The 16,587-nt window shown below is 34.8% G+C and overlaps 1 protein-coding gene across 1 annotated transcript in view; it reads left to right on the forward strand.

The window, feature by feature from the left end:
- Positions 1-1,191: 1,191 nt before the first annotated feature.
- The window catches only part of clcn5b (chloride channel, voltage-sensitive 5b), a 54,516-nt gene continuing 39,120 nt past the window's right edge, over positions 1,192-16,587 (forward strand). The window contains exons 1-2 of the mRNA XM_056461262.1: positions 1,192-1,480; positions 3,403-3,532. Coding sequence (XP_056317237.1) covers positions 3,403-3,532 — 130 coding nt within the window. The 5' untranslated portion in view covers positions 1,192-1,480. The remainder of the gene's footprint in view (positions 1,481-3,402; positions 3,533-16,587) is intronic.

Below are 16,587 nucleotides of genomic sequence, written 5' to 3' on the forward strand. Positions count from 1 at the left end.
ATTTATATATTACAATTTATCATACTTAAAAACCAATCTTGGTGACGCAGTGACGCAGTAGGTAGTGCTGTCGCCTCACAGCAAGAAGGTCGCTGGTTCGAGCCTCGGCTGGGTCAGTTGGCGTTTCTGTGTGGAGTTTGCATGTTCTCCTTGTGTTCCCGTGGGTTTCCTCCGGGTGCTCCGGTTTCCCCCACAGTCCAAAGACATGTGGGACAGGTGAATTGGGTAAGCTAAATGTATATGAAATAAAATATATGAAATAAAAAAATATGATTATTAATAATAATAACAATTATAATGTTTAGCTTTAGTCTTTATATTGTTGTAATAGGATGCTATCGTCCTATTATTGACAACAATGTTGATTTTGAATTGTGATATGATTACTTTAGATTGCAGATTTATATAGTAGGTTTTTTCACATTCAAGGTCAACAATACAGGAACAAAACTGAGGCTTGTTCCTCTTTCTGATTCCCAAACAGAAAACTAAAGATGGGGCCATGATGATTTTTTTTTTTTGCCCTTTAAAAACAACAGTTTAGGCCAAACTCAATTCCAACATAATCTTTCACAAACTGACTGAGACACGTCAGATATACAATGAATCAAATATAAAGCCAAAAAATACACAAAACAAAACAAACAAACAAAAGAAAATGTATAAAATATAGCTTAAAAAAAGAACAGCATACCGGACAGACATCAAACAGGAACTCTGTAAGGGGTTAAATAAAACCATATTCTTGAAATTTTTTAGCCTTCTCCCCCTTCATTATTTTTACAGCCTCTACATAGGTGGCAAACTCCTTTTTACAGACAATCGAATGTGGAGTTGTTTTCAAAATGCTGCATTTATGAATGATGAATTTAAGTAAAATAAGTAAACAATTTGCAGTTAAGTCATCAACTTTGTTGTTCAAATGTACTCCAAATTGCACAATGTCCCAACAAATAAAAGGAAACATTGAAATCTATTGTTTTATCCAGTTGCCCACATCAGACCAGAAAGGACTAACCAAATTACAGTGAAGAAATAGATGTTCAACAGTTTCAATATTACTATTGTGGGGTCATGATGACCACCCACAGCTTCAGCCACACATTTGAGGACCACTTACAGTAATTCCCCAAAACTTAAGATGGCGCTATTCAACTCCAAACTCCTCAAGTTCAACACCACTCACTTTTTTTGAGGAAGGGATCAGTTTTTGAAGTGAACCCCCTTAGTGATGCCTCGGTACACTGGGAGACCGCCTTTCTCTTCAGATTTGATCCCACGCCAGACGTCTACGTGAGGTCTGCGGAGGCGAGAGATGCTTTACCGGGAAAACGGTGACGCAGCAGTTGACGGAACTGACAGACGTCGGCGTCGCATTGCTTAACCGAGAAGAGCTTTAAAATCCAGATCACAAGACTCGGCGTCCAGGAGTCCAGTGCTGGTGGGTGAAACCACCAAAACTGCGTGAAGACCCGGAGAGGTGTGTATCAAACTTTATTAGTTCAATTATCTTATTTGGGATAACGTTAAAAGAATTATAGTTTTTTAAAGTCGCATGAAAGATAAATGACAGTTGTGTTAAATGTGCTAAAACTTTCAAGGTAACAATGTTATTTGCTACTTGGACTGATCAAACAGAAGAACTCAACAACATAGACATTTTATTGATCTGGCTCTACAGTAACTGATAGGGTAACGTATATCTTAAAACTTTAAAACGTCAATAAATAGTCAGTATTGTTTTGCTTAACGTAGAGTTTTAGAGTCCACAAGCTTTGTGTTTTTATGGAATTGTGTGTGTCGTCTTGCATCAGTTGGTTTGTAAAATACTTGCAGAGCAAGAGAAAGGAAGTGGTAAGTGTTGGAACCGTGACTGAGTTTCACTATCATCATATTTCAAAGCCTCATCTCAGTGCGGATGATCTTTGTCTGTTTAAAATACTAGAGCTTACCGGTTTTCTTTTCGATTCTCTTAATAATACTCGTGAATTTCAAAATTGTCTCGCAGAGTTTCATGCACCACTTTATTTCACATATTTTGTTCACTCTGCAGTGTAGCGAGTGATCATCACCAACAAATGATTCTTTTGAACCGGTTCATTTTAGTGATCCAGAAACACGACACCCCATTCAGAATCACACGTATGACCTGATTCTTTAATGAATCAGGAAGATTCTTTCGAGTCGACCAGAGGAACCTATATTTATGGTTTTACTTTAAGGAACCAGTTAATTGGAGTCGACCAGAGGAACCCGATGACAAACGACTCCAATTAACTGGTTCCTTAAAGTATAACCATAAATGTACAGTTACACCATAGTTATCTGTGTTAACTATTAACAATAACTCAATAGTTATTCTTCATAAGAGAATCTTATGAACCAGAAACTTATACCCGACCTGATTAGTCAATTTAGGAACAAATGGCTTTTTTGAATCGATTCTTTTTAGTGATTCAGAAAATTTATCACAAATTTTAAGCAAAAAACTAATTTATTCATATGGATGTTGTATATTCTGATTTTGAACGAATGACTCGTATGAGCCAGTTATTCATTTATTTATTTATTTATTTATTTATTTATTTATTTATTTATTTATTTATTTATCAGTTGGTTTAGGTGGGAGTGTTGAGGGGAAAAAGAGGGAAGGGTTTGCATGAAAAGGAGAGTTTTATTACATGCACTACAGCTGATTTTCACAGCAGCAACACAAACACAGACGCAGAAGAGATAGACAGTGATTCGGAGAGCAGCATTTACAGCAGATCTGAGAGCTGTGTGGAAGTGGAGGATTTACAGTTCATAGTATTGTAGTCATATTACTGTAAACTTAATAACTAAATAATTTTTACTAAGGTCTGTCTTTAAAAACTGAAAGAGTACTTCTGATAATACTAACTAACTTTGCCATCTGAATAAACATAAACAAAGCATACTGATCACACACTTACCACACACGTGGGTCCACACGCGAGCTGTGCTCTCATCGCGGGGAAATGGAAACAAAACCTTTATTGCGGCACATTTATAAATGCGACACTGATGACCCATGTCTCCGAGCAATTCTTCTTCTACTTGTTTGAATTATGGTTGGCAACACACATGGCATCTCTCTGAACACTGTAATGGTTTACCCATTACAGTGTTCAGAGAGATGCCACGTTGTGTTGCCAACCATAATTCAAACAAGTAGAAGAAGAATTGCTCTGAGACTTTGAAGCTATATTATGCGATTATGCAACTAGTCAATGACGGTTGCTTTCCAACATTCTTCTGAGTATCTTCTCTTGTGTTCAACAGAAGAAAGAAGCTTAAACATGTTTGAGTATAGGGAGAGTAAATTATGGCAATATACAAACATTTCTGCCTGTCAATGCTTCTGTCTCTCTTCTGTATCAGATGGACAACGGAGGGTTTTGCTATGACAATTATCACAGTGGAGACAGTGATGATGAGCTGGTGGATATTTCTGATGTTACGGTGGACTACAACGAGGACGTCCCACCTCTGGACAGAGATTACAACACAGGTATGGACAAAAAGCACATACTTACACATGACAGAAGTAGAACTGTCACAATAATCAATATATCTTGTCGCACAACACATGGACGTGACCCCAGTTGTTTTTGGTGGTTGCAGTATATATCGCCCATACATAAAAAAACAATACTAGCAACATTTTAGCTGATTGTGCAACATCTCTGATGGAGGCGTCAGTTTCAGTATTGTTAAAAAAAAACACTGTAGTATTTACTAAAAATTACTATAGTATATTTTCATGTGGGTATCTGACAACTGAAAATAGACTGGGTAGCAGTTACTTTTTGCTAGGGATGGGGAGTCGACTTCAAAAGAGTTGATTCCTCGACTCTCAATGGACCTAGTACCGCAATTGACTCCAGGACAGAAATCGACTCAGAGAGTCGAGTCTGTTTTTTCAAACCACTCCTAAATGAATCAGTTACATGCTACAGTTATATGCTCATTCTCGAGCATGATGAACACCGGAGGTGCCCGCTTTGAATACGTGTTTACACATTTTACGCTTTTGCTTTTGAATTTCACGACCTAGTAGCGCACATTTCATGATAGCATTCTAGGCTATTATAAATTGTTCTGCGGGATGAAGTTCAAATTTCTATAATGCAAACCTATTTACATTTTGGTTTTAAAGATGATCTGCCTGCGATGTCAAGTTTGCTGTGTTGTAAATAAAATATAGTATATCTGTGTGAATTTGGAGTGGATCGACGTCTTACATTAGCACTGCAGGTTAAATTATGATATGTTATTAGCTGCTGCTATATGCTCAAGTAAAGTTTTGATTTAACCCATGCCAGTTTCACAAATAATTAAATAAATATAACGCTAATCATAATGACAAAAGTAACCAATATTTATTTATTGACACAAAATCTGACAATACGTGTGGTTGTGGTTTTCTTTTGGCCCTAAACGCACTTATTTTCATCTCTAATATTGATTTTTCTTGTTTATTTTATAGATAACTACATAAAATTATATCAAATGAAAGTCGTTTCTAAAAGAGGGTTTTTAAATAAAATATAACCAAGGTTGTGTTCAAAAACAGGTCTGACTCGCTCCTTTTATTCGGGCAAATGAGGTCCCATTAGCATAACCATATTGAATCAATAAACAAATTGCACAAAACCAACCAGTGATATTTTAAAGTACAGTAATAGGCTATTTAAAGGACACTTAAAAAATCACATTTATGATATGTTTCGAGTCTGTCACGCTGCTTTTATTTTTTATTTTAGGTTTGAATTAAGTTAAACATTTCATCACAATATTTAACTGGTTATCAAATCAAATTGAAAATCTAGCTATTTTGTTTATTGAACGGTTGGAGCGTCTGTTGCCTTTGAAAAAAATATAGAAATGAACAACTGCAGATTTGCCTTGTGTGACCGCCCGCTACTCCAGTTTATTTCGTTCACTCAGTAGGTCTAGTATTCAAGTATCAAATATCTATATTAAGAATATATTTTAGACTATTTTTAATGATTGTTTTTAAACGTTGTTTGTAGGCTCAATTGTTTTTTTTAATGAACTGCTACACATCTTTTCATTAAACATTTTGATAATCAATTAATGTTTTAACTTTCTGTCTTCAAGATTGTAATGAATTATTCTAAATTATCTAAACTAGACAATTAAAATATGCTGGTAATAAGTGTAGGCTGATAACTATTGTATATTCACTGCAGATGATTTAAACTGCTGGTTTTGTCTAACCAGAGGAGAACTGCACAATGTAAAGCTGAAATTGACACAGTAGCATTGTGTAAAGCACGATATGATACAGGATATTTAATCCTTGCGCTGTTTTAAGTGAATATAAATGGAGTGAATTCCGGAGTAGATTCCACCGACTCTAAAATTAGGAGTCAAGAATCCGAGTCGACTCCAAAAAACTCGTATCCGAACACCCCTACTTTTTTTTTTTTTGTTAACATTTATTATTATTTGTTTAAGAAATCCGTTTTTACATTCTGATTCCAATGCCTAATTATTAAATTGTTAAAATGACGATAATTGAAGGAAATATTCTTAAGAGTAAAATATTATGTGTTCTTTGGATGAGCGTACCTGCATTGTGGTGATATTATTTTGTCATTCTGGCATTATATAATGAATGAGTGGCAGAAAATGGCATTAAAGTGACAGTAATATAATTTATCGCAATATATTTTGAACAAAAATAGGTTTCATGACAGGCCTAGACAGAAGTTGTTGTTCTTTGTCCTTTATCATAAACCACATGGTTTTTTGTAAGATATTTAGTTTGTTTTAGACTCAGTATCACACAATTGTTTTGTAAAACTTCTAGCTGTATCTCTTAGTTTGGATCAGATCACTCTGTTCTCTGTCTGCACAGATACAGATGATGCTGTGTGTGATGTCACCAACAGGCTCTTGTCTGTTCCTTATTCCTTGTTTCAGTATTACTTCCTTTCTGGCATTGGTATACTGATCTGTTTCACATGCATTAAAATGTCTACTTTAGGGCTGCACAAAATTGGAAAAATCTGACATTGCAATATTTAGTTTTTGTGTTGTGTAAATATATTGCGATAGAATAAAATTAAACCAAATAAATTGTATAGCACTATTTGGAAAGATTTCATTCATTTAGATAGATTGTGATGATCGAGACTTTTCTGTGCAGCATGTTTGCATAAATTACAATAAATTACAAGCATGTATAAATACAACAGAGCAAAGATAAAAGGTAACTTAAGTGCTTTATGGTTTTCTGGAGATTCTAGTAGTATTCGGGTACAAAAATTGAACAATCAAACATAAAATAACATTGTCATCATTGTATAATTTATTTAAAAATAATATCTTTATCTTATAATATTTAATAATTAATCTAATCCTGCGACGTGACTATTGCAGATTCACACATTGCAATATTGATACTCAGTTGTTATATTGTGCAGCCCTAGTTTATATTGTTATGAGCTAGCTTGCTTAACATTTAAATATCTCAATGTTGTTTACTTTAGCTATCTGCAGCACATTTTCAGACAGCCTTCACCACCTCTGAACCTCCTGTGTATAGATCTGCTACGGGGGTTCATGTAGGTATATTTGCAGCACTAGTATGTTATATTTTCAGACAGCATGTCTGTGAATATCCTGGCAGTAGTCTCAATTGTTGACCTGCACTAATAATCAAAGCAGCAGCAGCTGCGTAGCAGATTTATTCCGTCAAGACCAACACATAAACATTGCCATATACTAGGGCTTCACAATATATTGTTAAAGGTGCCAGATACTGCATTGGTTTAATAAGTTAAATCGTTCTCAGATATCTCTATAGGAGGTTTATGGCTTCGGTAAATTAAAAGATCTCTAGAAATGGTTTTATAAGTTAATTTATTACTGCATAAAATACCCATAGAATCAGAAGGCCCATGATTGACCATATATGATTTGTGTCATGAATATTAATTAATTAAAGAGCACTGCTCTAACGTGCCGCTCTTAAAGACAAACACACACAGCATGACAAATTTAAACCCAGTTAGTGTAACTTTAATGTATTTTGCTCACTTGGGGTGCATTTCCCAAACAACGACAAAACTCGCAGCTGAACTATCATAGTATTATCATTTAGGAATATAGCAATGTAATGACGAGTGTTTCCCAAAACCGATGTTTCTTTGTTGCAGATTCATCGTTTGAACCACATTAGTTATAACGTAAAATGTCCAAATTGAGTCTCTAAACAAAGCGTACAACATTAGTTTGATAAAAACATGCACTCGTTTTTTATAATAATTGAAATATGTGAACGTCACAAATAGGGCCAATGTTTCCTTTACAAATATTATTGGGAATATTCCATATTCTATTCTAAAACATAAAATCACATAGTAATGTGTATTATAATCTCATTATATAAATCAAATAAATCGTTAGGCTAATGGTTGTAATTTTACAGTAGGCTATTGATTAAGAAAAGAAAAAAAGTCCTCCTTATAATTATTATTAATAATTTGATATTATTATTAATAATAATTTATTATTATTATCTTTTTAAAGTCTACTTTTACAATTTGACACATTCAAACCAATGCAGAAATGTTCTAACCAACAGGCCCATGTCATAAAGGCCTACAGTACAGATACATTTCTTAATAAATAACTTAATATAAATTAAAAGCATTAACATATGCTACATATTTTTGTTTTCACAAGCTTTGGAAACGTAACGTAAATTATGCTTTTAAATAATAGGTCACCTGAGCCACGGCTGCGTTCAAAATGGCATAAATGTTTTAAAGTGTGTTACGAAGGGAACATAATTGTCAATATGAAGATCGCTAAAACTGAACAGTAAAAATACTTTAAAATTAAATTACATGTGTTTTCTTAATCATTCTGAGTTTAAATGTTGAAACGTTCAAAAGAAATAGTGCATAGGGGGGATAACTGGACATAAAACACAGCCAGGAAATATGCTTCTAACTACAACTCTAGAGCTGTAATTGAAAACGTACAAGTTTGCGACACAGTTCATTGATTTGGTGTTTCCCAAATCCATTGTTTCAGTGAAAATTCACAAACTATGTTCGTAACAACACAACTTGCGACCTTAGTTGGCTAACCATGGTCTTTTGTAAACGCACCCCTGATCTGTTGTGGATAAATGCTAAATTATAATTTAACTTGACAAAAGAGACTGACAGAGATGTATGGCGTTGTATTTTGAAGCTATAGTCAAAGAAAACACAGCAAAGACTTAATATCAAACTGCATGAACAGATGACAGTTGAGCTGAGTGATTTGACATGATTCAGCAGTGTACACGTGTTTGTTGAAACATATGCATCAAATTTCACAATAAACACTATAAATTAACAAAAAAATGTAACCAAACATACCTTACGCCTCTTCAGAGTGCAGATGAATAAACGTATAGCATTTTGTGTCCTCAGGCCCGTTTGAATGTGCCTCTTGCTGTCGTTGCCCAGCACACAGTAAACAATTTGGGGCTCACGTTTTTAAAATCAAGGTTCTACATACATAATAAGTGAAATGTATCCTTAAAAATAACTAAGGGAGGAAAATGATCACTGTTGTCTCACTAGAAAACGTTGTTGCTTATCAAATGCAGCATGAGGCATGCATATTAATGATCTCAGAGCTTAATGACATGGCTGCTCGTCAGGTCCAGAGGAACGACCAAAATTAAACGTGCATGTAAATGCGGAGGGCATGACCCGTGAGTTTAGTCACAGTTTGTTTTGTCTTCTGATTGGTCCTCGTTGTCCACCATGGGTTTTACACTCGTGAAATTTACATGAAAACAAGGAAAAAGACAGTGGCTTCTGAGGCTCATAGTATGCCTGCACTCTCAGAAATAAAGGTACGAGAGCTGTCACTGGGGCAGTACCTTTTCAAAAGGTACATATCTGTACCTAAAGAGTTCTTAGTGGTGCCTCAAAGGTACATATCAGTACCCAAATTGACCTAAAATGTACCTTTGAGGTACCAATATGGACACTTCAGCTACAAATATGTACCTTTTAAAAAGGTACTGCCCCAGTGACAGCTCTCGTACCTTTATTTCTGAGAGTGCATTTCCATTTACTGATCTTTTATTATTCTACTATGCCTTTGTATACACAGATTTTCATTATAGGGCACCTTTAAAGCATTGATATCGCAATGTGTGTTTTCGCAATAGTCACATTGCAAGATATGCAATGTTGAGTCTGAATTATAGTTGACCAGGAGTTAGAGAACACATGTGGTTTGTCGAGTCACTGCAAAGTTCAACCATAATAGAGTGAAAGTTTATCATTGGAATGTGTTTTTAAGGCCCGTGACTGAGCATTTCAAGAGAGTGTAAAACATTTGGGCACAAACAATTATGATGTTTAGATTAATTTCATTCAATTATTTATACAGAATTTATACAATTTATGCTAAAGCAAATGTTTACTTAGAATTTTTGTCATGTTCTAGTTAAAAGATCAACATTTCAAAGTGTAAACAACATTATTTTACTTTTTTTTTACTGATTTTAAGAAACAAATTCTTAATTTTGACTTATTTCTTCGGAAGTTCACTTCACCGTGTTCTGAAGAATTTTTAGATATTTCAACTAGAAATGAGACCAAGCAGAGTAAGAAAATCCTTTTTTGGCTTTTGTGATTATTTCTGAATAAAACTGTCAAATAGAGCTATTCAAAACATCTTGTGAAACTGTTCATATCGCAATACTTATTGAAGATAACTAAAATATCTCAATATCAGTTTTTTCCAATATATATATTCAGCTCTTCCTTATACATTTTTAATTTTATTCTAAATCTTTCCAAGAATTGTCATGACAAATATGAACTACAATAACAACTCTTCCAAAAAGGGTTCTGTAGTGGTTACTTTAAATTGTCTGATGATCATGAGGCTGTAGAGATCAGCTTGAACCGTTTATCTGTGACCTTATAATCTGAGAAACTAGGCTTCATGTGTAGGCTTGTGAGTGGGCTCGACAAACCACATGTAGAAACACTCTCTCTTTTAAAAAAATACTTTAATCCTTACTCTAGCACTAAATTCTCTGAGCACAAACAGTTCTTTTGTATGTTTGCTTATAGAGTAAATATACAAAAGTTTTCTATTACTTTTAGATTGTTTAAATTATGCTTGAAAACACACTACACGCACCTATTAGTGAGGTGTGTCCTTGGTTTGTTTTATGTTTCTAGATATTTGAATGTTTTATTATGAATGATTAAATTTTACTGTTACCCTAAACTGTTTTTATACCTGTATCTTTTTTGTGTAAAGTGCTTTGAAAATTAAGGTTTAAAGGCGCTATATAAAACTAAATTATTATTATTGTTATTATATTTAGCACTTCTTGTGTGTATTGCCTCTTCTTATTGAATCGCTAAATTCCTCCTCAATTGTAAGTTGCTTTGGACAAAAGCGTCTGTTTGGACAAACTCTTGCATGAGTTCATTTAAAAATACATATATTGTAAAGTATGCAGATGATACTGCTTTGAGCCTTTTAAATGACGAGGAAGAAGAACAGTGGCCTGTTCTTTTACAGCTTTTACAACAATTACAGCTAACAGGTGCTCATGTTGTCTTAATTGATGCTCAACACGCATAATTCTGTTATAATCTAAAAAAAAGTATTCAAGGGTTTCTTGAACTTTTAACGCAACTCACAAAGATCTTTAAAATGTTGAAATCAGTCAGAACCTATTTAACCCTTACTATTTAACTTGCTAATTATTTTTACAGAAATGACTTTCTATAATTAAAAACAGTATATATTTAAAGCAGTGTTTAACCACGTTCCTGGAGGACCACCAGCACTGTGTTTTGGATATCTCCTTTGTCAGTCAAACATACTGCTGCGTCCCAATCCGCATACTATCTGTCCTAAATAGTATTTGAAAGAATTAGTATGTCCCAAATCGTAGTATGTTGAAAGGAGTATGCCAAAGGTTCCCATATGGTTTACTATTTCTGGTAAAACTCGAAGTGTAGAAGCGTCCATACTCTAACCGCTGATATTGCCCACAATACATTGCACGTAGGGCGTGATTTCGATTTAGTACTACAAACGCGGGTGAAAAGTGCAAACAAACTACAAACATGATGGATGCGGGAGACCAACCGTCAAGTAGAGAAGCTTTTGTAAAGATGTTTATATGACTGTTTAATTAATATCTAGCTCACTGGAACATGTTTTAATCTCGTTTTCTGTGTTATATTTCATCTGCAACAACAATACTGAACTTATATAAAGACGTGTTTGGACATTAACGTCTGAATGCAGAATTATCCAAACACCTGAGGAGATTTCTCTGCATGAAAGACTCGTGAATGAGAGATTAACCTGCTGCTGCTGCTTCTCCAATAAGGTAGGGAATTAAATATGACAGAAATGTGGATGATGTGTGAATGATTGACAGGCCTCATAACTAAGCAACACAATGATCTGTTAACGAGGAAGTAGTATGTCCCAAAAGCTTGCATATTCTTCTGTTACACACTCAAAAGTGTGTACTTTTAATTCACAAAAAAGAACATACTTTTAGGGTGTTGTATAAGTATGCGAGTTGGGACGCAGCACATGTCTTTCAGTCTCTGCTAATGAGCTGATGATCTGAATCCCAGTCCCAGTTCTCATATACTTTTACTACACCCTAAAAGAATGTACTTTTTGTGAAGAAAAAGTATATACTTTTGAGTGTATAACAGAAGAGTATGCAAGCTTTGGGACATACTACTTCCTCGTTAACAGATCATTGTGTTGCTTAGTTACGAGCCCTGTCAATCATCCACACATCATCCACATTTCTGTCATATTTAATTTAAAGAAAATTCTCCTTCTTAAAGAAGCTGCAGCAGGTTAATCTGCCATTAGTGAGTCTTTCATGCAGAGAAATCTCCTCAGGTGTTTAGATAATATGCATTCAGACGTTAATGTCCAAACACATTTGAAACACGTCTTTATACAGAGTTCAGTATTGTTGTTGCAGATGAAATATAATGGTATAAGTATAATTAACAGTCATTCAAACATCTCTACCGAAGCCTCTCTGCTTGACAGTTGGTTTTGCGTGTCCATCATGTTTGTAGTTTATTTACACTTTTCATCCGCGTTTGTAGTTCAAATTGAATTCGCGTCCAACACGCAATGTATCTTGAGTAATATTAGAGATTATTTCTACACTTTTTACCGAAAATAGTAAACCATCCGGGAACCTTTGGCATACTCTTTTCAACATGCTAAGATTTGGGGCATACAAATTTTATTTTCAAATACTATTTAGGATGGATAGTATGCTAATTGGGATGCAGCAATGGAAATGTGCAGAGCTGGTGGTCCTCCAGGAATGTGGTTGAGAAACACTGATTTAAAGGGATAGTTCACCCACTCCCTCCTCACGTTTATGCATTTATGAAGCATTTATGAATTTATTTTTACTGCTGAACACAAAACAAGATAAATGTTGGAAAAAAAGCAACCATTGACATCTATTGTAGGAACAAAAAATACTGTTTTATGTCTTCCTTTTGATCAATAGAAGAAAGAAACTGGTTTGAAACAAGAGGAAGATGAGTAAATGGTGATCATATTTTTATATTTAGTAACTATCTTTAACTTGCTTCCTATTGAAGAAAATAACTCCAAACAATTGTACTATATACAGTTGAAGTCAGAATTATTAGCCCCCCTTTGATTTTTCTTTTTTTCCCCTCTTTTTTAAATATTTCCCAAATGATGTTTAACAGAGCAAGGAAATTTTCACAGCATGTCTGATAATATTTTTTCTTTTGAAGAAACTCTTATTTGATTTATTTCGGCTAGAATAAAAGCAGTTTAAAATTTTTTAAACACCATTTTAAGGTCAAAATTATTAGCCCCTTTAAGTTATATTTTTTTCGACTGTCTACAGAACAAACCATTGTTATACAATTCAATAACTTGCCTAATTACCCTAGCCTGCCTAGTTAACCTAATTAACCTAGTTATGCCTTTTAAATATCACTTTAAGCTGTATAGAAGTGTCTTGAAAAATATCTTGTCAAATATTATTTACTGTCTTCATGGCAAAGATAAAATAAATCAGTTATTAGAGAAGTTATTAAAACTATTATGTTTAGAAATGTGCTGAAAAAAATTTCTTTTCGTTAAACAGACTTCAACTGTATATGCTTTTATCAGCCTGTTTATATTTTATCTGCCTCAAAAAAATAAATAAACCATTATCTGTTATCAATATTGGCCAAAATTTCCATCTTGTATGCTGCTTGTTGGTGTGATTCAAGTGAATTTTATAATGGAGGCTGTTTATTCTTCCAATGACCGAACAAACAATGGAAAATGCTCATGAAAGCGGCTAGTATGAGCCTGAGGCAACATTGTACACTGTGTTTTCAGCGGTGCACTGACAGATAAAGAGAACACACAGAGGATGAGGGGAGAGATCAGTGACATTGACGATAAAAGTATTTTGCAGGGTCTAACTCAAACAGGGTCAGCTCAGTGTTTGATTTGCCGGTCATAATAACATGAGTCACTCGTGTGTCAGGCAGGAAATGTTGCGACAGCCCTCGTCTGCATTTTTAGCAGTAGCTGAAGTCTCGATTAATCTTATCAAAACTAGTCACATGGCCTGTTAGTCAGTATTCATTGTGATTGTGTCAGCACAGTTAACTTTTAAAGAAACCAGCAGCACTTGCATAATTTCGTTTCTTGTAACTGATTTGACTGATTTGGCGCAGGGTTGTCATCTGAACAATAAAGTCTGCAAGAACTGGAAGCTGCAGCCATTTGTTTTTGACACAGTTCCTAGAGAAATGGCATATTAAATGAGAAAACAGTGGGCGTGGCTTGTTTTTCTGCTGTGAGCTGATTGGATGTAATAAAATAATAGGCTTGTCATTTAGAAAGATTGCGAGTGTAGGGAGAGATATTACAACATAACAGACACCTCCTCCTCCCATTTCTGATTGTCAAAAATAGGGGTGGGGGGTGGGGGGGTTGTGTGGTTAAGTATATTACACCCAAAACCTCATGCCTTATTCACACTAGCAGCGAATTCGTAGTTGCCTGACACTCTGGGTGATCTGCTGCAAAAGCAGGTCTGTTTAGGTCTACTGCAGTGGTCCCCAACCTTTTTATCACCGCAGACCTGAATCATACGGTTAATTTAGATTTTAATTTGTATTTAAAATAAAACTTAGAGTCAATTTTATGATGAGTTGCACACTCAAAAAATGTCATTTGCTGTTTGTTCAAACTAATTTGAAATGACACAATTTGGGACAACTTAATTCAATAAAGATGAATTGAATTAATTGTTTTTTGTTCAATCACCATAAATTGGTAAAAATTAAGAAGTTAACTTAATTTCTTCATGTTGTGCCTACACAAATCAGTAGTGTGGAACCCTACATTTTTTACAGCATAACGATAGTAAATGTATCTGTTGCCTTTATAAACATTATAGAGCAATTCCATTGTTATGGATATGGCATTTGCAGTTAGGCCTGTCACAATATTCAATATATCGCCTTATCGAGCAATATTTGGAGATTACCGCAATAATTTTTGCTGTTGCAATATACATTTACAAACTCAAAAATAACGTTAAAGCCATTTTATAATGACATTTATGTTGTACCTTACTGGTGGTTTATATTTGGACGTTTACCTAACAGCACATTTAATAGTATATATAATAGCACATTTACCTTTATAACATTAAATTATAAATTTAAAAAAATCTTAAAGTATTTTAAAGTGTTATGGCTATTTGCATTATTATTCTTTTATATAATCAGAGTCATAAAGTCATTAATCAAAATGACAATAATATCGCTTATCGCAACAATTTCTGTGACAATATTTCACACAACAAAAATTGCTTATGGCAGACCTATTCGCAGTAAAATTCAAAACATAAATTCACATAGAAAGTATTTGTTAAGATTATATTGAAACATCTGTTTATATTTTTCAAAACAACTAACCACAGAGTTATGGGATCAGAAAAATATCGATCTGTAAACATTTTGAATATTTTAAATGAGAAAAATAAACATGCGTTATGGATGTGATGAAAAAAGTTGGTGAGTTTACAGTATACAACTTAATACGTAAAAATTCTGTGAATTAAACTGGAGAACTCAAAAGAAACAATGCTAATCAAAACAGTAAGAGTTGGATCTCTATTGAACAAACATGATTGATTTTATTTTACGTTTCTGCATTTATGTGGAAAAAACTTGGTCATGGATGGAACATCTCTCCGTTATGGTTATGACATAACCCCCATACTTCAAGCAGCCTTTCTTCTTTAATGTTTTTCCAGCAAGTTAAAATGAAGCAGACTCAAATAACGGTTTATGGGTCAAAGTACACACTGCCCCCTCAACCTTATTTCCCCATAGTTATTTGACTGTTTTGAGCACTGAAGTTTCCCGTCAAGCCTCTTCAGCCTATTCGTGTATGATATATATATGAAATGCACTTAATTTCTAATCAAAGAATCAGCTTACCAGGCTGCATTTATAATTTAGCTGCTTCACTTTCTTATTTAATTTCAGTGTGGATTAAAGCTCTCCACTTGCTTAACTATTAACCACATAACTATTCGTGTGGTGCTGACATAGTATCTGTATACTTCTTTTTGGGGTCTGTAAGATTTATTTTTAATCATCTATGAAGTCTTTTATGCTCAACAAGCTGTTTAACATACACATAAAAACATATACACTCACCGGCCACTTTATTAGGTACACCTGTCCAATTGTTCGTTAATGCAAATTTCTAATCAGCCAATCCCATGGCAGCATTTAGGCATGAAGACATGGTCAAGACGATCTGCTGCAGTTTAAACCTAGCATCAGAATGGGGAAGAAAGGTGATTTAAGTGACTTTGAACGTGGCATGGTTGTTTGTGCCAGACGGGCTGGTCTGAGTATTTTGAGAAACTGGTGATCTACTGGGATTTTTATGCACAACCATCTCTAGGGTTTACAGAGAAATGTCAGAAAATATCCAGTGAGTGGAGTTCTGTGGGCACAGATTACTTGTTGATGCCAGGGGTAAGAGGAGAATGACCAGAATGGTTCGAGCTGATATATATATATATGTGTGTGTGTGCGTGCGTGCGTGCGTGCGTGCGTGCGTGCGTGCGTGCGTGCGTGCGTGCGTGCGTGCGTGCGTGCGTGCGTGTGTGCGGTTCGATTTATTGTGTCAACGCCACAACCTACCAGAGGATTGTGTCTGACCATGTCCATCCCTTTATGACCACAGTGTGCCCATCTTCTGATGGCTACTTCCAGCAGGATAACACGCCATGTCATAAATCGCGAATGATCTCAGACTGGTTTCTTGAACACGAGAATGTGTTCACAGTACTCAAATGGCCTCCACAGTCACCAGAACCCAATCCAATAGAGCACCTTTGGGATGTGGTCGATACGGAGATTCGTATCATGGACGTGCAGCCGACAAATCTGCAGCAACTGCATGATGCTATCATGTCAATATGGAGCAAAA

This window comes from Danio aesculapii, chromosome 7, assembly GCF_903798145.1.
Source record: "Danio aesculapii chromosome 7, fDanAes4.1, whole genome shotgun sequence".
NCBI lineage: Eukaryota > Metazoa > Chordata > Actinopteri > Cypriniformes > Danionidae > Danio > Danio aesculapii.